General features: G+C 42.5%; 1 protein-coding gene across 2 annotated transcripts in view; it reads right to left on the bottom strand.

Moving 5' to 3' along the window:
• The window catches only part of Lmln (leishmanolysin like peptidase), a 62,539-nt gene that overhangs the window by 30,631 nt on the left and 7,285 nt on the right, over positions 1-24,623 (bottom strand). For both annotated transcript variants that reach the window (XM_034514757.2, XM_076942836.1), the window contains exons 2-11: positions 22,446-22,543; positions 21,562-21,592; positions 20,080-20,162; positions 19,190-19,307; positions 15,376-15,554; positions 12,069-12,174; positions 10,176-10,270; positions 6,388-6,505; positions 3,987-4,094; positions 1,496-1,572 (exon numbers count right to left, since the gene is read on the bottom strand). In XM_034514757.2, coding sequence (XP_034370648.1) covers positions 1,496-1,572; positions 3,987-4,094; positions 6,388-6,505; positions 10,176-10,270; positions 12,069-12,174; positions 15,376-15,554; positions 19,190-19,307; positions 20,080-20,162; positions 21,562-21,592; positions 22,446-22,543 — 1,013 coding nt within the window. The remainder of the gene's footprint in view (positions 1-1,495; positions 1,573-3,986; positions 4,095-6,387; positions 6,506-10,175; positions 10,271-12,068; positions 12,175-15,375; positions 15,555-19,189; positions 19,308-20,079; positions 20,163-21,561; positions 21,593-22,445; positions 22,544-24,623) is intronic.

The raw sequence follows: 24,623 nt of genomic DNA, 5'->3' as shown, positions 1-24,623 counted from the left end.
TGGAGAGATACTTAGCAGTTAAGAGTATTTCTTGCTTTTCCAAAGGACGCAAGTTCGGTTCCCGATACCCACATTAGGCAGCTCACAGCTGCCTGTAACACTAGCTCCAGGGGATCCAGTGCCTTCTTCTGGCCTGTGTGTGTACCACATATATGTAACATAGATATATACAAGTAAAAATAAGCATTGTGTGTGGTGTTCCCAGTAATCCCAGACATGGTGAGGCAGAGGCAGGCAGAGCGTTGTGAATTTGAAGCTAGCCTGGTCTAGTTTTAGGCCATACAGAATGACACAATGAAACCCTGTCTTGAATAAACAAGAAAAACAAACAATAAACAAAAAAATAAATAAAAATTCAAAATTTCTAATCTAGTGAGGAAGACAGATAAAAGAAAAGTGTTAACAGAAGTGTGTTCCCAGCAAAGCTTTAAGCTCGTGTGGGGTCCTCAGGCTTTCTTGAGGAAGCATTGGAAACAGAGTTTCCAGGGCATTTTTGAGCTGCAAGATCACTTAGTAGGTTCTTTATTTCAAAAGCAACAGAGTGAAGGACTGTGCTGTGCACAATAAGAGTAAATCTTTTCTCATGAGACTTTGGTTCGGGTTTTATATAAAATTCCATCCCTTGGCTGATAATTACAATATGCTGAGGTGCTGTACCTCAGGTAAGCGTCAGAAAGCTCTATAGACTGAGTACTCGTCACTTCTGTGCAGTGAGTACCCGTCACCTCAGGGAGGGGTGTGTGTGTGTGTGTGTGTGTCTGTGTCAAAGTCTAGGCTGGATCTCACAATCACCCTGCATCAGCCTCTGGAATGCTGGGATTCCGGGTAGGTATCACCATGACTGTTTATTTTCATGGTTTTAACAACACGTGTATCACTGGTTTTCAAATTGGATGCTATTTTCTAATTACTTGTGGGCTGTTTTAGGAAAAGCAAGAGGCAATAATGCTTCTACTAAAATCACTCTGACTTGTTAAGCAGGAGTTATATAAAGTGTTTTATTTAAATAGAATATTTCACTGGTTTACCAGAGAGAGATCCCTTCCCTTAAAGACTAGGACTCTACTGAGAATGCTGAGACTCACCTTTGATCCCAGCAGGTGGGTGGCAGAGGCAAGAGGTAGGTGAGTCTTTGTGAGTTTGAGGCCAGGCTAGTCTACACTGCAAGTTCCAGGCAGGTAAGGGCTACACAGTGAGATCTTGTTTCAAAATACAAAACAAAACAACAACAACAAAAAAAATCCTAGGAATCTATACATTACTTATTCAATTAAATAATTTAAAATTATTTAGATTAGTTTTCCCTTCATATTAGTGTGGCTTCTTAGTATCTTAGACTTTTTATAGTATTCTATTATATTAAGAACAAACTACACAGAAGTCAAAGAACCAGTAAGTACATTTTGCTTTGAAATAAAGTATCAGCACCTTCCTGAGCTGTGTTTTTAATGCTCATTCACTCTCTAAACGGATGATTCTTTCCCAGCTGTCTTACCCAGTGTCCTCCATTAATGCCAGAGTGATTCGAGACAGGACTCTGTTCTGGGTGTGAGAACCAGTCATTGCTTCATTCTGAAAATCAGCAACACATTTAATTAGGAGACAACTCTATGACCCCTATTTAAACACATTTAAGCTGTTTCATGTGGTAAAATATTTACTTGAAAATGATCAGATACAAAAGCCTTAAAATGTCTAGACTGGGGAAGCGAAACCTCTTCTCTGCCTCAAGTCTCCACCGTTTAGGATGTCGCTGGTGACCGACAACCAGCAGTGAGAGCTTTATGAGGAAAATGAATGGAAGCATCTGTGGAGCGAGGAACACTGATGCAAGAAGTCCATGCTCCCTAAGCAAAGTAAGCAAGCGAGTGGCCCAGACAGGCGCTGCGGCTGCTTTAGAGCAGGAGGGACGTTCACATGGATTTACAAAGGAAAAGCTTTCCCAACTTGCAACTCTGTGGTCACAAAAACCTATACTAACGTGTGAAACAAGCAGGGCAGAACCAGGGATCAGGGGTTAGAGGTCAAGCTCTGTAGACCAGGCTGGCCTCAAACTCATAGACATTCACCTGCCTCTGCCTCCCGAGTGCTGGGAATAAAGGCCTGTACCACCACTGTCCAGTACTTTCCTGACACATTAACATCACCCTTAATACAACAGTTCAGGGACACAATGCTGCTTTAAGAGAAACAAAGTAGCTAATAAAATTGGTATTCTCAGGTGTTCTACCAGAAAGGACATAGCGTTTGATTCCTGGCCAATCTATAGCTACTAAGGAAATCACTTAAGAAAATTCCTTAAGGAAATTCCAGAGACAGATTCCCAGAGGAAGAATGAGGGCATTTGCTTCATAAATGTTCTCCATCATTACTAAATAGTGACCTAGATCAGACCAGCTGGGCAGAAGCAGAAATTCACTCTTCCTAAGCTTATGACCTTCCATCAGGAGCTCTATTTGCTGAAACTATCTAATCAGATCTCTGAGAAGAAATATAGATACACACATATATTTTGCCCAAAACATTTCACTTCCAGATTATTGTTTCTATATAAATGTGACATAGGATTAATTTTTGGCTCTATTTCCCTGAAACCTAATAAACATAGGACGTCACCTGGTAGCAGTGTACAGAGAAAGGACCTACTAATGTGCCTATGGGCTTGGGATTTCTTTCTTTTTTTAAATTTATTTTTATTTTTTATTTTTTCCCTTCCGTTCTCCCTCTTGCTCCGGCCCCACTCACTCCAGCCCTGCACCTTAGGGTCCCAGCCTGGGATTGCTTTAAATGAACATGAATACCCATTAGTAAGCCACAGTTCGGAACATCATTGTGTAAAATGACTATTAGCTGTGTGTCCCTTATGGAGTCTGAAAGTTATGTCTGTGGAACCACTAAAAAGGCAATAGTTCCTATTTAGGTCACAGTACTCTTAGGTCAACCCAGGTCTTGCATCCGTCTATGGTGGGGTTTCCTGTTCCTATACTGTAGCTGAGGGAGAGAGGTGCTGCTGACAGCTTCCTGGGTGTAACACAAGAAAAATGCCCAATTCTGCTGTGCTGGCATGCTGTGTGTGCTGATATCCTTCTACAGGAACTGTAGAACACGAGTTCAACCCCCAGTACTACAAAGCAAGAACATAATTTTTTATCTGGGCATGGTGATACACACTTGCAATCCCAGAATTCAGAGGCAGAGGCAGAGGCAGAGGCAGAGGCAGAGGCAGAGGCGGCAGAGGAGGCAGAGGAGGCAGAGGAGGCAGAGGAGGCAGAGGAGGCAGAGGAGGCAGAGGAGGCAGAGAGGCAGAGAGAGAGGCAGAGAGGCAGAGAGAGAGGCAGAGAGAGAGGCAGAGAGAGAGGCAGAGAGGCAGAGGAGGCAGAGGAGGCAGAGGAGGCAGAGGAGGCAGAGGCAGAGGCAGAGGCAGAGGCAGAGGCAGAGGCAGAGGCAGAGGCAGAGGCAGAGGCAGAGGCAGAGGCAGAGGCAGAGGCAGAGGCAGAGGCAGAGGCAGAGGCAGAGGCAGAGGCAGAGGCAGAGGCAGAGGCAGAGGCAGAGGCAGAGGCAGAGGCAGAGGCAGGAGGGTTGCTGTAAGTTCAAGGCCAGCCTGACTATAATAAGACATTGTCTTAAAAATAAAAAAAATATTTATTATTTAAAACATAATGGTTATTAACATTGGCTTGTTCCATTTATATAATAATACAATATTATGTAGCTCTTAAAACTTAGGAGATCCAACTTAATATGCCATGGCTGGTTGCTATTCATTGAGACCGGCCCTGTTCTGAAGAGAAATGGGGGAGGGATGGGTAGGGGTTGGGGGAAGACTGGGAGGAGAGGAGGGAGGGGGAAACTATGGATAGAATGTAAATAAAATTTAAATAAATAATCAACGTTTAGAAGATCCAAGAATGGAGTGTCCCCTTTGTATCCATGCCCTGTCTGAATGTTCCCTACCACGGTAAACCACCGTGCGAGCCGGGACAGACCTCCAGCAAGCGCTTCTCCCAGTGGTTGAGCTCTGTGCCCATCCCACCTTGGTTTTCAAGCTCCATCCCCTCTAGGACTGGACAGTTAAAGTGCTTCCGAGCTTCCTCCTGAGGATCAGAAAAGAAACAGCCACAAGAGCATTGTAAGACAACAGCCTCCCTTAAAGAGTCAGTGTGATGAGGCAGAACCTCTTTTTTTTTTTTTTTTTTAAAGAATTATTTATTGTATATATGTGTGTACATTGTCACTGTCTTCACACACACCAGAAGAGGGCACCAGACCCCATTACAGATGGGTGTGAGCCACCATGTGGTTGCTGGGAATTGATCTCAGGACCTCTGGAAGAGCAGTCAGTGCTCTTAACTGCTGAGCCATCTGTCCAGCAACCCAAGAGACAGAACCACTTTAATATATGATTTTCAATATAATTAAATATTTTGATGCTACTACATTCTTCTTGGTTAGGAAACTATTGTTTCTTTTAATATTCTTCTCTCTGAAGATTTATTTTAAAAACTACTTACTTGCATTTGTGTATTTGCATGCATGAGCACAGGCAAAAGGGTGCCAGAGTCCTGAAGCTGGAGTGACAGCATTAATGGGACGGACTCCCAGCTCGTTTACATGGGTGAGGGACTCTGGTCCTCACGGTTGCATGGTAAACACTCTTGACCACTGAGCCATCCTTCACTTTTTGACTTAAAAGGACATTTCCCCCTCCCCAAGAAGGGGGTCTCTCTATAAAGCCTTGGCTGTCCTGGAACTCACTTTGTAGACCAGGCTGCCCTCAAACTCACAGAGTTTGAATATAACAGCTTCTGAAAGTTCAGAACAGCCAGGAGTGCAAGGAGAGATTCTGTCTCAAAAACAGGCAAATGAGCAGGCAAAGTCTATTCAGTTCCTGGCCCATTATATCCTCTGCCTCAAAGCCTGAGTGCTAGGATTACAGGCATTCATGGTATCTATCTGTATGCTTGTCCCTTTTTCAAGTAGGGCTTTTGCTTTCTTGTAGTTCCATTCTTGTATCCTTTTACAATAGCTTCTTAGTAGACATATGGTTTGCAAACATGGCGTCCCAATCCAGAGGCTCTCTTCACACCACCGACTGGAACCCACTAACGTCCGGCTTGTTCTCTCCCATTTTAATATTTTCAAGAACAACTTAATGGTTCTCTTGATGAAGGCATCTATATGGGGCTGTCTGACAATATTCAGAAATGTTACAGTAATGGTGGTTTTCTTGATTTTCGGTCTTCAATAATTATAACAAGGGATTTCTTCTCTGTGAAATGGTAGTCAAATGAGTTTACACTGCATTTACGCCTCCATCACTTCAGGACTGTTGTAGCACTGACACACTGGCCAACAAATGGACATGTCTCCTGTGTCATAATGCCAGGCGATCCTTAGTCACACTCATCTCATATTCCTTGATAAGAATACCCAAAATTTAGCCAGGCATGGTGGCACCCACCTTTAGTTCCAGGACTCAAGAGGCAGAGGCAGGTGGTTGTCTGTGAATTTCAAGGCCACTCTGGTTTACAGAGTGAGTTCCAGAACAGCCAGGGCTATAAAGAGAAAACTGGCTGCCCTTCCAGAGGTCCTGAGTTCAATTCCCAGCAACCACATAGTGGCTCATAACATCTATAACGAAATCTAATGCCCTCTTCTGGTGTGCAGGCATACATGCAGACTTACATGCAGATAGAGCACCCATATACATAAAACACATAAATAAATCAATCTTAAAAAAAAAAAAAAAAAAAAAAAGCAAGTGTTCTTAACCACTAAGGCCATTGCTCCAGCCCTAGCCATGGCTTCTTTTTCTTTTTTTTTTCTTCTCAGATAACTGTGTGTGTCACGTATAAATGTTCCTGTGTATGCATGTGTATGTGGAAACCAGAAGTCAGTATCAGATATGTCCCTTAAGCATGCTCTACTTTATTTTTAAATTTATATATATATATATTTGTGTGTGTATGCCTGCGCGTGCATGCGCACACATGTTCACTGAGCCTAGAACTAACTCATTTTATTAGGCTAGCTGGCCAATCACCTGAACTCTAGGAATCTGAATGTGGGTCTTCATGTTTATGTGGCAGGAACTCTTACAGACTGAGCCATCCTCCCCCGCCTGCAGATAACTTTGAGTAATGCTGTTTCTCGCTAGGCACAGGCACCTCTCCTCTCCTGCCTCACAGCAGCAGGCTGGACAGGGACCACAAGATGCCCTGCCAAGTTTCTGTTTCCTCCCCTTTGTCTTGGCTTGTTCCTTTATTATATTGTCTTCATACATTTTCTATTATAGACTGAAATCTAAGTACACCTTTTAACAGTAATGACCAGTAAAGCAGGAGCCACAGTGAAAAATGAGACATGAAGACATCCAATAATACTCACGACAACACGCGGCGTTACTAGGAGATACACAGTGTGGCGAACTATCTTATTATCTCGAACATTCCACAATCTCTCCACTTTCCGAACCACTTTATCACTCCACTGATACAAGCCAAGACTGTAATTACAGAATAAGACAGTTGTTTTGTCAACTTACTACAACTTTTTATATATAAGTGTTTATAAATATCAATATGAAACTGAAATCCTTGAGAGTTATTATATGCCATATCCATGTAATGTACTTATAAGCATTTTATTTTCTTTCTTGAGACATGTAGCCCTAGCAGGCCTGGTACTTACTGTATAGACCAGGATAGCATTGAACTCAGAGATCCTCTCTTCTCTGCATCCCAAGTACTTCAACTCTAGGTGTGGACCACCGTGCTCTGGTTCATAATGCTGGGCTGGGACAATGAACTGGCTGCACCTTTCCCCCTTGACTTGCTAGAGGTCTAGCACAGGAGGCTGTAGATGCTAGGCAAGGACTCTGCCATTGAACTGTACCCCAGACTTCACTGGTGTCTTCTGACAAGAGGAAGGTGGGAAGGCAGAACCAAGGCAGAGATAATCTAAACATATAAGGAACCTGACCAAAAAAATACTACCATATGAATGAAAAAAATTGTGTAATTACTATGCACCGGAACTAGTTATCCATCAAGGAAAAGGTTATATTCTTGTTTCATGTCATCTACAAAATTAAATTCTAGAAAGTTCTCAGGAAAATGGCAGAATAAAGACTCTGGAAGTTCTGGCATGAAATCAATGAGAACTTGGCCAAGTCAATCTTTTCAGAGCCCTGGAAATAAGCAAAGAGCTGCATCAATTTTGGAAGCATTTATTTATGAAAGATGGACAGGGTTCATGAAGAGCTGCCAGCTCTGTGGCGATGTCTCATGCCCTGTCTACAATCTCAGGGCCACTGTGAAAACCAGTAGCCCATGATGGTAGGAGCAAGGGGATTTTTAAAAATGCAGGACTCAACTACGCAAGCCAAAGAAACATTGTCTAGATCCAAGACACAAACACGTGCAAAGCTGTGCTATGTAGCTAGTTCTCAGAAGAGGGCTGTGGTGGCTACGGCAACATCAGACAGAAGAGAGGTGAGACAAAGTGTTATAAGCGACAAGAATATCCAACAAGGAGAATGGCCCAACTGCCTTATAGAAAAATATACACACCAGACCTCAAATGCCAGGATAGGGACACAGCTCGATGGTACAGTGCCTGAACTGGGTTTGGTGCCCAGCATCATGTAAACTGGCTGTGGTGGTATACACCCATAACAAGGAATTCAAGGTTATCCTCAGCTACATGGAAGTTTGAGAGTCCAAGGCTAGCCTGGCAATTATTAGGCCCTATCTCAGAGGAGAAAACCAGTTCCTTTTATACTTCTCGTATCACATATGTTTATCTGCTTCCAATTTAGGAAAAAAAAATGGAAAAGGAATCTTATTTGGGCTGTGATTTAAAACTGCATAGTTAGCTGGGCAGTGGGTGGTACAGTTCATTGCAGTGGGGATGTCATGCCAGCAGGAGTCTGAGCAATTGGTCACACTGCACTATGGAAAGCTAGACTGACTCAAGCCTTTCTCAGAGGCCCGATGAAAGGACAAAGGGAACTTTGGTTCTGTGTCCTTGTCTAGGAGAGGACTTGATAAGGCACGTCTAGGGCTGAAGCCCGGGCCTTGGAGGAGTCAAGGTGGCTGTTCCTGGGGACTGGACTCTCCCCCTGGGCAGTGGATATGAGTCCTTAGGCAGCTGTGCTGAGGTATCCTGTGTTCTTTGTGAACACTGTCTGACTTAGCTCTCTGCTGGCCTTGGCTGTTTTCCCTGACAGATAGTATAAATGATGCTGTACTTCTTAATAGCCATGCTTGGCCTCAGGGTTCCAGCTACTGTTTTTGTCTGTTTTTTGTTTTGTTTTTCTTTTTTAAACAGGGTCTTATGTAGTATAGGCTGGCCTTAAACTTGCTATATAGCAGAGGCTGGCCTAGAACTCCTATCTGTTGCCTCAGCCTCCCAAATTCTAGGATTCCAGGTATAAACTAATATGAATGGCTTCTCCAAACAGGCTAGAGCCCAATCCAGTTCTGCTTCCTAACAACTGAGTGTATTACTCTAGTATCTCCATTTACACTGGAGGATCGCACAGAGCATCGGCTTCCTTTGACTCCTTCCCCACATCGATCTCCCATGCCACAGATCATGCTAACGTAACCATTTGCACTTTCCATCAGGACCACCACGCTTTTCAAAGACAAGACTACCAAACAAAAAGCACAGTCTAGGAAAATACCCATTTATATATTACCATAAATGTCTTTGTCTCTGCAGCACCCCCTTTGGCTCTTTGAGATGAGGTCTCATGTAGCCCAGCCCGGAACCATGTAGCTGAGGTGACCTTGAACTTCCGACCTTCAGCCTCCACCACCCAAGTGTGGATCACCACCACTGCCTAGAATTTTGTACTCTATAATTACCCTAAAATATTATAAACAAATACATACTAAATAAATAGTATAAACTATTTTATTGGAGAGCCTTGTAATTAAAGATATATAAGTATATACATACATATATATAATGATAAGTTTAAGGATCGATTTTTTAAAATTATTTTCATTTATGTGCCTGAGTATGTCTATATATGTATATGCCACTATGTGCAGGCACCCAGGGAGACCAGAAAGGGATGACAGATCCTCTGGACCTCAAGTTACATGCAGTTATGGGTCTTCTAATATGGGTGCTGGTAATAAAACTCAGGTCGTCTGGAACAGCAGCAAGTGTTCTTAACTGCTGAGCCATCTCTCCAGTTCTAAGCGTTAATTTTTTAGTTGAAGTTTTATTTATTATTATTAGCGCCTGTATGTATGCATGTATACATGTATTTATGCATGTATGATACGTGTTCCTGTGCTGTGTATAATGTTAGGCTTGTACAGCATGCAGTGTCCCTGCTGAGCCATCTTGCTAGCCCCAGATGAGCTGTTAATGCTCACCCCATGTTACGATCCCGAGATAGTCCGCACCCAGGACGGTTTCCCTGGCACTGCCCAATCTGTAGCTACTTTACAGCAGTTAGCAGACTGCTCCCTAAAGTAAACACATTTATTTATCTTTTATCATCACTAGTATCTGACTCCCATATAAATGGAATATTTGAATTATTCTGCTTCATGTCATATCTGAGAAGTTCAGCCATATTTCTGCATACGGCAAAGGTGCCTTTTTTTTTTTTTTTTTTTGGTGCTAGGGACTGAATTTATGACTCCATGTTCTATGACTGATCTACATGCCAGCCAATAGTGTGCTGGTTTTTTGTTTTTTTAAATATTACGTAGTTTTCAGTTTTATGAACATATTATAATTTATTTATTCAACCTAGTCTTTATAGATTTTGAGGTGGTTTATATCATTTGTTGTGAGTAATAAAACTGTCACTGGGTAGTAGTGGCACACTCCCAGAAATCAAAAACAAACAAACAAACAAACAAACACACAAACACACACGCAAACACAACCAATCCCTGTTTCCCCACAGCCAGACTATATACGGTGAAGTAAAACAAGTTATAACGTGGCGAGAAGAGCCCTGAGTGTCAAGGTGTGTCCTGTGCTCTGAACAAGCCACCTCTGAAGTCCACCTTGTCATAGAATCTACAGTTCCCTTATGGTGGCCACAAAGACACTGTCATTCACTACATGGAAAATGCTGTGGTTCTCAGGTTCTAGCCTTACATTCTCTAGAAAAGAGGAACAAGAAAGAAAATGTCGAATACCTATAGTTGAAGGGCGGGAGGCCATCTGCAGACCTTGAAGTCAGGGGGTTTCCATCTTCATCATGGTAGAATGCAAAAAGCCCAGCCGAGAAACCCTGGAAGAAACAATTCCAAGTGTCCTACAGTCAGATGTTGAGTCCGAGCAGACACAGCAGTCTGCCACCAATGAGGTGTTCTTGATATTGGTCACCAGAGCACCACACAGCTCTGCAGAAGTTACCCCATGCTTCTACTCAGTATTTTATTATTTATGTGTAAATGTTACCAGGCATGTGTGGGTACTTTCAGGGGCCAGAAGAGAGTGCTAGATGCCCTGGAACTGGACTTAGGGGTGGTTGTGATCTGCCCCACCAGCACTTCGGAACTAAGTCAGATCCTATGAAAGAGCGACATGTGTTCTTTGCTGGTCACCTCCAACCCATGGATGTGATTTTTTTTTTTTTTTCATTTTGGTTTTTCAAGACAGGATTTTTGGTCACCCTGGGTGTCTTGCCATTCACTTTGTAGACCAGGCTGGCCTCTAATTCACAGAGCTCCCCCTGCCTCTGCCTCCCAAGTGCTGGAATCAATGGCATATGCTACCATTGCCCAGCTGGTGTAAATGTTTTTAATACAAGAACTTCTAAAGTATTTTATACATTTTAAATTTGTTTTCAGGCTAAATAATATATATATATATATAATTTATATTATATATAATATAAATAATTATATTATATATAATAAATTATATATAAATTATATATAATAAATTTTATATACATATATATACATATATATATGTATATATATATGTATATATATGTGTGTGTATATATATATATATATATATATATATATATATATATATATGCTATGTTATCATGATTTTTTGGGTTTTTTTTTTTTTTTGTTTTTTTTTTTTTTGGTTTTTCGAGACAGGGTTTCTCTGTTAGCCTTGGCTGTCCTGGAACTCACTCTGTAGATCAGGCTGATCTCGAACTCAGAAATCTGCCTGCCTCTGCCTCCCAAATGCTGGGATTAAAGGCATGCGCCACCACTGCCCGGCATTATCATGATATCTTAAAGCTACTCTGTACACTATATATTTTGGTATTTTTCCTTCAAGACCAAGCCCTCACTACTTCAGCGGCCTTTATTTATAAATGTCAGATTTGAGGAGAGAAAAACGTAAGAAGTGATTCTAAAGGGCACTGTGAACAAGGACAACAAGGACATGTTTTGGCTCTCTTCTTCACCCAAACTTACTAAGTGCCGAAACCGCAGCAGGCAGCACCACTATTGAAAACCATTAACTACTGGATGGTGTTGGGAGCTGGTGAGTGAGGATGTATAAAAGCTCAAACTGGCATTGTGTGCACATACGTCTATCTACATCTGTGTGTGTGTGTGTGTGTGTGTGTGTGTGTGTGTGTGTACGTGCATTTGTGCATTCATGTGTGAGAGACAGTCAGGTAGGCATGGGGCTCAGTTGCTAGAACAGCTGTCCACTGCATATAAAGCCCTGGATTTAATCCCCGGCCCTGCCCACACTGGGTATGGTACCACCTGCTTGTAATCATGGTAGCAATCCTCCTGCTTTAGCATCTCAAAGGCTACAAGTATAGACCATCACATCTGGCTCTAAAATGCTTTCCTTCTCAACTTTAATCCCCTTTCCAAAAGTCCTATTATCAACGGGAATGACTGCTGGGTTGTAAATCATGCTAGATAGCAAAACTCAACCTGCCCCTATCCTGACCATTCAAAACTTTATTTGACAGAAACATAATTAATCTGGTTTTATTGAACATGAATCTAAGAACTCACATATCATATAAAACATGTATTAAAACAATAAACTATGTAACAAATAAAAGGTCTGAAGGACAGGACAGAGTTAATAGCACTTACCAGGGCATGAATGATTTCATGCTTCACTGTGGACAGCATCCCAATAAACTCTTGTGGCTGGGTGGAGATCATATTTGGACACAGGTTAGCATATCCTGCTATGGGCCTGTTAAAATAAACATGACATTTTTTTTTTTTACTATATTTGAGACGTATAATATTTACTAACCTGTATTTCTCTGAGAAAAACAGTTCAAGGACCCTATTTGTTTACTATCAAATACATTTTTTTTACACTTTGTTTTGTTTGAGACAGGGTTTCTCTGTGTAGCCCTGGCTGTCCTGGAACTCACTCTGTAGACCAGGCTGGCCTCGAACTCAGAAATCCACCTGTCTCTGCCTCCCAAGTGCTGGGATTAAAGGCATGTGCCACCACCGCCCGGCTATCAAATACATTTTAATAGCTAATTCTTATTCTTTTTTACTGTGAAGACCCATACCTTTTGCTTTCCAACAGCACGAAAAAGAAATACTGTTTGTTTGTTTGTTTGTTTGTTTGTTTGTTTTTTAGGGGTATGGTGGCTTCACTGGGGCCTTTCAAGGGCTCAATACCCTGAGTAATGACCACTGTCTATCTGGCTGTCTTTCAAAGCATGGGAAACATGCTTTGTGAAGAAACAGACATGTGAAGGAATCCAAACTGTTTCCTCTATATTGCTTTAACAGTTTACTGTGGAAATCTCACTGTTATAGTTGCCTACTTATGACAAATATTTGTCCTTTTTAAATAGAAAAATGGTGTGATTTTCTAATAGCATCAGACTTAAGTACTTTGAAAAAGTATATCATTAATCAAAACATTGCCACACAGACAGGTACAGTAGTACACACCTGTAATCCCAGAACTGGGAGCCTGAGGCAGAATCGAAAGTTCGAGGCTATCCTGAGCTACAAAGAAGAGCTCATCTCAAGAAACAAAACACAAGCACAGTGGCTCAGCTATCTAGTGAGTGTGTTGCAGGCCCGGCTGGATTACAGACCACTCCTCATGGATCAGATGCTGTGCCAACCTTTGTTCCACATCAACATTCTCAGAGGAAAGCCAATCCTTCCCCAGGTGTAATTGGTTTCACATTCAGTGACACCGAGGCTCTTTATTCTTTATCTACTTGTTCCTATCAATGTGAACCAACAGTAAAGCACCACACAAAGAAGGAGCAGGGTGACAGAACTGAGAACTGAGAAACGCCTTCTGCCACCAGTCTCTCATCTGTCTGACTCCTGTGCTGAATTCTGTCACCGGAAGACAAGCAGATGCAGAGGTGCTTTTGGTATCATGAGACACAAAAATGAGCTTAATTAACGTAGATTCAGTCAAGTTGGGACTTTTCTATCCTTCCCCTCACTCATCTGGGCAGGTCAACTTGATCCTAACATATAAAGTCCAACATAGCTCCTATAAAAGCAATAAAAGCTCACAGTATAAAGGAATTTGGTCAAGCAATATAGAATCACAAAGAGCTAGAGAAATGGCTCAGCAGTTGAGAGCACTGACTGCTTTTCCAGAGAACCCAGGTTCAATTTCCAGCATCACATGGGAGCTCACAACTGTGCCTTTATAACTCTGCAGCCACGAAGCCAATAAGTGATTCACAGACACACATGCAGACAAAAGACCCATACACATAATATAAAAACAAACTGATTTGGAAAAGAAATCTGTAAAGAAGATAGTGAAAATGTCCTTGTTCTCCTTCCTGTCTTTTCTAACTTGCAACCTCAGAAGCAGCTACAATTGCCAACAATACTATGCATGCTATTTTCAAGCCAGAACAGTTTCCTGTAACGTGGGACACTCAGTGCTACAGCCAGACAGTCCTAGAAAACAGGGAGAGCTGGAAATTCTGTCTTTCTGAGGCTTCTCCTGAGAACATTCAAGTACACACAGGCACTTTCTTTTTGCAATGTTCTTTCAATACTTTATATCAAAATGTGATTTTGTGTATGTGTTGCATACGGTTCAGTTCAAACTGAGAAAAGGAACTAGGATTCTGTAGCACTAGCAAGTGAAAGCTTATTTCTCAAGAACATTCCATTGCCTTGGTCTATGAAGTAACTAAATTATCACCCATGAGAATCATGTTCTTGAGAAATCAAGAGTTGGTTCATATATGTATGTATGTGTGTATATATATATATATATATATATATATATTGTCTATATGACTGGATTTCCAATCACCTTGGAGACACACTCACTTTTGGGCATGAGTGTACTTCCAAAGAGGCTTAACTGAGGATGGAAGATCTATCCTGAATGTGGGTGGCCTGAGCCTGTGGTCACGTGTCTCTGCTTCCTGACTGCTAGTGCCTTGTAACCAGCTCCCTCCTGCCCGAGCTACAGCTAGAGCGGATCTCTGTCACACTTCCCCCATCGTGACAAAGTGTGCCCAGAAGTTAGCAGGGAGAGAAAACCCTTCTTTTAGTTTCAAATTGAATTTTATTTATCTTTAGATTTATTTTTTATTATATGTGTGTTTGGCCTGCCTGTACATATGTGCACCATATATGTGCCTGGTGTCTGCAGAGGTCAGAAGTTATCTGATCTTCTAGAACTGGAGTTAAGGATGGTTGTAAACCACTGTGTGGATGTAAGGAACTGAACCTGTGCCCTTTGCAAGAGCCTGAGCTCTAAACCACGGAGACATCTCTCCAGGTATTCTATTTTCTAATTAGATATAGCTGGGCCTGAGTACAGGTTTGGGCTCAGGTCCCTTTGGAAGTAGAGGGTCACACACAGGCAGTTGTGAGTCAGCGTGGGGTGGGTGCTGGGGACAGAACTGGAGTCCTTTGGAAAAGCAGTATATACTCTGAAGCACTCCAGCCCCTTTCCTTGTTTTGTTAAGTTCTCTGGACCAGCAGTGAGAGGAAGACACAATCACTCCACAGTGACTGACTGCTGTTCACAACACAGGCTTACTTCCTAAAACTATCCAGGAAACTGGAAGTATACTTCGTAATCCCAGCACCCCAGAAGCTGAAGCAGGAGGATCACTAAAAGTTCAATGCTGCCAGGTGGTGGTGGCACACACCTTTAAGCCCAGCACTAGGAGGCAGAGGCAGGAGGATCTTTGAATTTGAGGCCAGCCTGGTCTACAGGGTGAGTTCCAGGACAGCCAGGGCTACACAGAGAAACCCTGTTTCAAAAAGAAAACAAAACCAAAACAAACAAACAAAAAAAAAAAAAAAAAGAAAGAAATTAATTTTCTTTCATCTAACAACTTACTTGTTAATCCTAGAAGCTTTTGAGCAGATGTAAAACCCCTTTCACTGAATGTATTTGGGGCAGGCTCAGAGGAAAGCTTACCTGTCCATTTTTGCCTCCTGCTGACAATAGGCTGCATAAGAGATGATGTTTTCATGGCTGCATCTCTCAGTGGCCAGAGCGCCAACGTAAAGAACAAAGTCTGCATCCTGCACGCCCTCGGGGTCTAGCATACCCACTGCTCCACACGGCCACTTACCCTCTCTGCAGACCCTGCATTGCTGCACATACAGGAGAAGAGAAAAAGCAGACCAGAGTCTGGGTCAGCTGAGTGACAATGTCAAGGAATTACAGACTGGGGACACATTACTTAACTTTCATTTACTCTCCCTACACTCTCACTGAAATTGGGAACTGAGTAGCCAGGAATCGCACACCTTCAGCCCTGGGACTCGGGAGGCTGAGGCAGGAGGACTCTTTGAACTCATACCAAGCACTGAGGTAAGACTTCTGGTTCATAGACAAAACAAATCAAGGACCACAAATCCCACCCTCTTTCCCCTGTTCTGGTCTTACCTCTTTTGAATTTATTTCACTAAAATTTTTACTTGACACAAATGCTCATAAAATTATAAACTCAATGAAAGTAAGTGACTGTTATTTGAAGGCAAACAAGCCAAGATGCAGGACAAAGAGAAACAGAAATGGTTTTGAACCCCTGAAACTAGGTGGGCTGGTTCAATCGAAATGTTCATGTGCTATAGCCTAATATGTGAGAAGGGGGCCTCGGATTAGGAACTGCCCAGCCCAGGCTGGCCTGCAGGCATACCTGTGGGAGCAGTCTTGATTGTTAACTGATGCAGGAGGACTAGCCCAGTGTGGGAGTGCCATCCCTAAGCAGGTGTCCTGAACTGGAAAGGAAGCTAAGAAAGCAAGCCAAGGCCGGCAGCAAGCAGCATCCTCCATGGTTCCTGCTGTAGCTCCTTGGCTATGAACTAACTTTCTTGGTCTGAGGTAATGTGGTATGGAATACCAACCAGGCCTGTTTTTAAAGTGCCTGCCTCGATTTCCCTTAATGATGGACTACAATCTGGAACTGGAAGCTGTAAGAGACCCTTTTCTCCCCAAAGTTACTTCTGGTCAGGTATTTATCACAATGACAGAAATGAAAGTCAAACACTCAGTGAAGGGGCTTTCCCACCCATGCCCACACGCACGCCCACACCCTTTTGCTGTACTGAGAATGGAACACACAGTAGCTAGCCATCGCTCTACCACTGACCTACATCATATCTATAATTTTTGCAACTTCCTTGGGATATGATGATTTCAAGTCTAATTAATAAAAACTTGTAATCGAATAGAAAGTATTTCCCATTATAAAGAAAACTTGGGCTGGAAAGATGGTTCGGGAGGTCGAGTCTGAGCCTTGGCGCCTACCTGGTGAATGGGGAGAGCTGCCTCTCAAGATATCCTCTGACTTCCACACACATGCCATGGCAGGCACACACAAACACAATAAATAAATAAGTAATTAAACATCTAAAATAAAAAAGCCAGTATCTGGGAGCACTTGGGAGGCAGAGGCAGGTATAGACATATGTAAATCCAAGGCCAGGCTGGCCGAAATGGCGAGTTCCAGGGCTATGTAGAGACTCTATCTCAAAAAATAACAAATGAGTAAGTAAATAAATAGATAATAAATAAATAAATAAATAAATAAATATCAAAGCAAATTCACGGGCCAGCAAGAGTGCTCAGCAGATAAAGCACTTGCTATACAGCCTGACAACGTGAGAGTTCGACCCCTAGGATTCACAGTGGAAGGAAAACCAGCTCCTGATAACTGTCCTTTGACCTCTACATGAGGGCGTTGGCATGCATGTGTCTGCACTCACAGAAACATATCACAACACACACACACACATGCACGTGTGCACAAAATAAAAATCAATTCAGAATTTTGTTACAAATTTAGACAATACAAGAATACAAGGCACAAGTTGGTCCCGTCACGATGTCATCCTGTGTAGTCTAAGATAGCTTGTCTCTAGCTCTCCAAGCACAGCTCACTGTGCCTGGTAACATTTGTAGAAGGTTCCTAAACAATCATAAGCATCCATGAGGGCACTGCTGAGAGAGCTCACTGCCAGGCTGCCTGCCCAAGTCTTATCACTGGTACCCACATGGTGTAAGGAAAGAACTGGCCACTACAGGTTGTCTTCTGGTCTCCATACACACACCATGGCACTTGCACACCCACCCACCTACATAATTGTAGAAAGTAATTTTTAAATACTCAATACACTGTGATTTTTGTTTTGTTTTGAGCAATGCTTTTGAAGAAAGTGGGGAAGAACTCCCAAATTTCCATTTCACTTATAGAACACATATATTGCTCATTCTGTTTCCTTAACACGTGTGTTTATGTCGGACTCTTTACATCTACTTCTTTACTGTTTGTGTGTCTGTCTGTCTGTGAGGATGCATATGACTGCCTGTGGAGTCCACAGAGGTTGGTGCAGCCCCGGAGCTGGAACCACAGATGGCTGTGAGCCACCTAAGAGGTGTGCTAGGAACCAAACTCCAGTCTTCTACAATAGCAGCAATGTTCTCACCCACTCAGCCACCCCACCCCCACCCTCACCCTCACCCCTGAGCAACTCTTAATGGAAACTGTCAGGAACTGAAGAGACAATTCAGTAATTGAAAACATCACATGATGCCCCTGAAGAGGACCCAAGTTCAGTTCTTAGCACCCACGTTAGAGTGTGCACACGTGCCTGAAACTGCAGTTCTGGGGGATCTGATGTCTCTGGTCTCCATGGGCACCTGTACTCACGTGCACATAAACATACACATACATATCAATTTAAAAATAGAAGTTTTAAAAAGGGGAGAAAGCCAGGGCCAGGGATGTCTCAAAGGTTAAGAATACTGGCTGTTCTTCCAGAGGACCCAGGTTATGCAATGCTCTTCCCAGGACAAACAGAGCAGCTCAGCACTGTGTCACCCTCTTCTGGCCTCCCCAGGCACTACACACATATGGTCTATATATAGATGCTCATGCAGGCAAATCAGCCATACACATAAAATCAAAAAAAAAAAAAAAAAAAAAAAAAAAGAGAAAAAATTAGCATCTGAATTGATCTAGATTGTTTAGTGTTGATTGCAACACTCCTCCAGATCTTTTGTCTAATTTATTTTGCTTTTTGAGATAAGTCTTGCTATGTAATCCAGGCTGAAGCCAAACCTGAGTTGCCTCCTCTGTCTTCCAAGTGCTGGGATTACAGATGTTATCTCCACCCAGGCTCTCTGCATAGGGTTTTTGTTTTGTTTTGTTTGTTTTTGCATGTGCACATCTGTATGTTTTAGATAAACAGACTAAATAGACCCACTGACTTCGAAGCTTTCTTCTTTCAGTTAAAAGCTTAAGTATCTCTTCAAGTCAGTACACAGATGTATGGATTATAGCCTTGCCAGCTGCTGGTATTTTTATGGATTAAAGTGCACACTTGGGTTGAAGCTGACAGTTTATATTTTAGGAGACATTAAACTGTCCTCTTAAGGTGCTAAAAGAAATGTTCTGGGGGGGGAAAAAGATAAGGCTCTCAACGAGACTGCTGCAGGAAATGTAGGCAGAAATGAGCCAAAGAGCAGATCAAACCAGCTTGTAAAGCTTTGAAGCTCTGAACCCTTCCTGCATCAGCTGTTGGGAGAAAATGGAGTCGCAGTGGCAGGGAATGTAACTCAGCTGTACTAGCCTGGCACTCAGGAGGCCTCAGATTCACTCCAGAGCGTCACAAAGGAGGTTCTGTGCCTTCACACTTTTATCTAAAAACTCTTGCTGAGAAAGATCTAGAACGTCCCTTTACCCTCTGGAGTAGCAAGGCCGGCTGAGCACAGGGAGACTTACCTGGAGGTGCTCCTGGGGCACTATAACAGGCCCACACTTGGTATGCACTGCACACTCTCCAGTACAGTATCTGTGTGGATCGTTTTCTTTCCGTAGGTACTGGTTTGTCGCACATTGTCTTTGGTTTATTCATACATCAAAATTTACAGAAAAGAAAGAGAATAGTTCACAGCAATTAAAATACAGCCATGCACTTGTGGACGCCTGAAATAGATGTTCCCAGTAAGTTGGGCATTTGTATACTCGGTCCCTGATTGGTGGCTGTTTGGGGAGGTCTTGCTGGAGGAAGTATGTCACTTGGGGCACAGAGGTTCCAAAACAACTTTGTCATTCAAGTGTACTTTCTGTTTTCCAGCTTCTGAGTCCCAGATGTGAGCTCTCGGCTGCTGCCCCCCACCTGCTGCCTGCAACTTACTTCTCCACCACCATGGACCCTAACTTTCTGAATCATACATCCCAAATAAACCATGCCCTGGTCATGGTGCTTTATCACTACAATAGAAAAGTAACTAAGACACCCCTATATTACTCCATTAAGAATTACTATTTAACTAGCCAGGCAGTTCACTAAGAGACTTTAGTTTTACAGAAGTCCTTTTGACTTGGGTTATCAAATACCTCATAAAGCAAACAGCACAACCACACGGAGGAGGGAGGAGGGAGGAGGGAGGAAGAAGAAGAGAAGGGACAAGAACAGCTTATAATGAGAAGGCAGAAAAAGGGCCATTCTGTAGGTGCCTTTTGAACCCTTTTAAATAGCTTGTAGTTTAGTTTCTAAAAACACACATAATAAAATTCTACTTTAAGTTCCATACATTGTCATATTGGTAAGTGGGAAGTTCAAGGGGCTAAATGAATGGAGGTAATGATCAATGTCTAATGTCACATACCTGCTAAGTAAGATCCTGCCGGCAGGTCTTCGAACCTGAAATGTTTTCTCTAAATAAGAAATAGCTTGTGGGAAAAGTTTGTTCTAAATAAAAGAGAAAAAAAAATCTAGTTAGAACGACGGTCATGGAGTAGAGTGTGTTTAAGAAAACAAACATGGACTGTTAATGACTATAAGGACAAGCAAGAAAGCAAGGATTCTGGGATACGAACACCTATCCTAGGCCATAAGGCAGCAGAGAGAAGGAGAGAGAATCTATGAGGCAATGATGACCAGTTCTCTAGTGGAGTTTGGGAATAGAGCAGTAGGCAGAAACTTCCCCACTCACTGTACACCCTAGACAACAGATCTCAACTCTCATGACTGAGAACATTAATGAAGATGTACACTCTGACCACTAGTGATTATCTTCTGTCAAGCTCACTAAGTTCTGTGGGCCATGAGATGCTTGATATGCATGCGTGAGACTCCATAGTTAAAAATCTCATGAGGGACTGCAAGACGGCTCAGCAGGTAAAATCACGATCCTAGCTCCACTCCAGGGATCCACAATGGAAGAAGAGATCAAACTCTAAAGTTGGTTCTCTGACCTCCACCTGTGCCTGTATACGCAGTCATGTGCCTGTGAGCATGCACACACATATGCACATGAGAAAACACACGTGCGCACCCCCATGCACCTTCATGAGATGGAATCTACGTAAGAGACTCCCAGCCTGGTGAGAGGGTTCAGTGGGTAAAGGCATGTGCCAATCAACCCTTGACCCCTGATGATCCCAGTTTAATCTTGGGAAGCCTTGAGGGAAGGAGAGCACCACTTCTGAAGGCTGGCCTCTCCATGTGCACTTGCACTCATATCACACACACAGGAGTGATGGTAATAGTGCCTCTGCCTTGCCACATTGTCATGTCCACTAATCCTTAGGACAAAGAACATTCCCATCCAGAGACTGGTACTCCCCAGGTATTGCCAAAGTGTCCTTTGTAGCTTGTCCTTAGAAGGCACTGCTCCCCCAAAACTTGACAAATCAAGAAAAAAAGATGAGAAAACTGATTTAATATTAAATTATAGCAGGCAGTGGTGGTGCACACCTTTAATCTCAGCACTTGGGAGGCAGAGGCAGGTGGATTTCTGAGTTCGAGGCCAGCCTGGTCTACAGAGTGAGTTCCAGAACAGCCAGGGCTACACAGAGAAACCCTGTCTCGAAAAACAAACAAACAAACAAAAAAAAAAAAAAAAAAAAAACCAAAAAAGAGAAAAAATATTAAATTATAAAACAATAATGTCAAATACCAATGAAGTTTTGCTAAACAGATCACAAAAACACCTTTATTAAAATGAGAAATATATTTGCCACCAAAATCTTTTATTCATTCATTCACAAACCAGCCATGTATATGTGATTCTTTTCATGGAAGAATTAGCACATAATAAAATGTACCTATTTGAAGTATCCAGCTGATGAGGATTTATTTTACGTACCTTAACAAGGTATCTTTTCTCAGGGAGCAACCTGAAAATGAGGAGAAAAACATAAGAACTGCCACTCTAAAGGCTGGTGACATACCCTGGTAGCAAGGCACATGCCTAGTGGGCACAAGGCCCTGGGTTCAGTCTCTACTACCACACAGGAAAAGTATGGCTGCACTGAGTCAGAACACCGCCCCATCTGTCAGGATGATGTGTGTCAAGGGCTCTAAGTTCTACATATAAGCACACGGCTTCCAAAGTCTCAGCCTCCCTTCACAGGTATGTGAGACATTATGCTGTGCCCAAGCATGGAACTAAGCATGGCCACACACTAGCTCATTCATTCAGAAGGTCAGGCTGGAGAAGGACATGGACCGCTCTCTGAGGAGGGCATCAACTACCTCAGATCTCAGTCTGTGGTCTGGACTGTTCTCAGACTCTACCTACTGAATCACTCTGCAAACTTCTTCATTAGAGTTTATACGTGCCGTTCCTCTTATGTTTCCTTTGAGTGCTTACTGACAAGTGTCTTCCAGGTCTGCTGTGGCCACAGTCAAGTAAGGCCACATTGGTTCTCTTTAAATTACTCATGATAGGCACTTTTATTTACACCATGGCCTATGCCCTTGTAGAATGAAAGGCAATCTCAGCTCATGTCTGTGTTAGAGTTACACCAACCTTCTCTAGCTCCATCTGTGAATATTCTGTTACATAACCATGAAAATATCTTTAATATTTAGACTGACAATAAAAAAAAAAGACCACCAGGCTGAGGCAAGGAGTAAATCTGAGGCCAGCCAGGGGAACATGATGAGGTGATAGCCAGCTTGGGTGGCACAGGAAGATGTCGCAAACAAACAAACAAAAAACACACAGCAAAGGAACAGCAAACTTACTCTTCGATGCTCTGATCATAGATGGTCTTGATTCGTAAATGGCCATCAGCATCTCTCTTTGTGACATGATTTGGCTTAAGATAAACCTTATTTATTACCTAGAAGAATGAATAGTTTGAAAAAAAAAGCTATTTTAAAGGTTGATATGACATTTTTCTTTACTCAAATAGAATTTAAATATAATAATGTGTGTTCATTTAACTGCCCAATTGAGACCTAAATAAAATTAATTAGCTAAATTTTAAGTGTGACACTCCCCTAAAGGTCCCTTACCTTATATCCTACGATGTTAGTGTTCCTGAACCCCAAATGTTTCCCAAGAAAATGTTATCATCTGAGAGATAAGCATTTTGAACTTTTTAAAAAAAATGTGTTATTTATATGAGTACACTGTAGTTCTTCAGACACACCAGAAGAGGGCATCAGATCCCATTACAGATGGCTGTGAGCCACCATGTGGTTTTTCTTAGTCAGGGTTTCAATTCCTGCACAAAATATCATGAGCAAGAAGCAAGCTGGGGAGGAAAGGGTTTATTCAGCTTACACTTCCACATTGCTGTTCATCACCAAAGGAAGTCAGGACTGGAACTCAAGCAGGTCAGGAAGCAGGAGCTGATGCAGAGGCTATGGAGGGATGTTACTTTCTGGCTTGCTTCCCCTGTCTTGCTCAACTTGCTTTCTTATAGAACCCAAGACTACCAACCCAGGGATGGCACCACCCACAATGGGTCCTCCTCATCTTGATCACTAATTGAGAAAATGCCTTACAGCTGGATCTCATGGAGGCATTTCCTCAACTGAAGCTCCTTTCTCTGTGATAACTCCAGCTTGTGTCAAGCTGACACACAAAACCAGCCAGTACATGGTTGCTGGGAATTGAACTCAGGACCTCTAGAAGAGCAGTCAGTGCTCTTAACCACTGAGCCATCTCTCCAGCCCCACATTTTGAACTTATGACATGAGTAAATCGTTACAGCAACGTAGCTGCCAAAAGGCTTGGGCTTTGTGACGTCTTTGTAGTTTGTCATAGAGATTCTAGTTTTGCTGACACGAGGCTGAGCACAGCAGCTCACATCATTAATGCCAGCGCCAAGGCCAGCCAGAGTCACACAGTCAACAGACTGTCTCAAACAAGAGAAGAAAACGACAGGAGACTAAAAGTGTAAGAGTGTGTGTGAGTATGCATGTGTGTAAGTGTGTGTTTGTCAAAGTGTCTGGTGTGTGTCTGTGAGTCTGTGTGTGTGTAGGCAAACATCATCCACCTTGTTTTTGAAGACAAGGCCTCTCATGGGCTAGGGAGTTGCCCAGCAGGCTAGCCTGTTTCGCTAGTGAGTCTCAGGATTCCTCCTGTCTGCTTCTCCACGGCTAGGATTTAAGTGTGTACCTTCTACATTCAGTCAGTTTTATTTTTCCATTTTGGTTTTTCAAGACAAGGTTTCTCTGTGTAGCCCTAGATGTCCTGGAATTCACTCTGTAGACCAGGCTGGCCACGAATTCACAGCAGAGATTCACCTGCCTCTGCCCTGAGTGCTGGGATGAGAGGAGTTCACCACCACCCCATCCCCCGGCTTTATTATTTTGATCTTTTTTTTTTTTTTAACCTGAGTTCTAGGACGCCTAACTCAGGTCCTCATGCTTTAAAGGAAAGCACTTTACTAAAGGAGCTATTACCCCAGCCCTAACAGAACCTTAAGTTACTCTGTAAGGAGAGCAAAACCTGCTTGTAAGAGAATGCTCTCTCTCTCTCTCTCTCTCTCTCTCTCTCTCTCTCTCTCTCTCTCTCTCTCTCTCTCTTTTTTTAAGGTGAGGGAGAGAGGGAGAGAGAGAGGGAGGATGTTCCTGTGTAGCTCTGGCTCACTCTGTAGACCAGGCTGGCCTTAAACTCACAGAGATTTGCCTGCTGGGATTAAAAACATGCACCACCACCAGGTTTAGGGTGACCAACTTTATGTAACTCATGAAGTACAGAACAAAAAAGTTGTAGCTAAATTAATAGCGGGCTATGAATAACTCATTCTTATAACTCTAACAGCGAATAATTGCTTCCATTATTAGTTTTCTTATATTTAATATTTCTGAATATTTATATAACAAAAATGGGATTACTTATTTTGTAGAAAAACAGCTATCCTGCACACTGTTGATCTAGCAAGGCACAATGACGCAGAGTTTTCTACA

Source organism: Arvicanthis niloticus, chromosome 12 (assembly GCF_011762505.2).
Source record: "Arvicanthis niloticus isolate mArvNil1 chromosome 12, mArvNil1.pat.X, whole genome shotgun sequence".
In the NCBI taxonomy this organism is placed as follows: Eukaryota; Metazoa; Chordata; class Mammalia; order Rodentia; family Muridae; genus Arvicanthis; species Arvicanthis niloticus.
The sequence above is the reverse complement of the archived record's forward strand: the minus strand, read 5'-3'. Positions and strand labels throughout refer to the sequence as shown.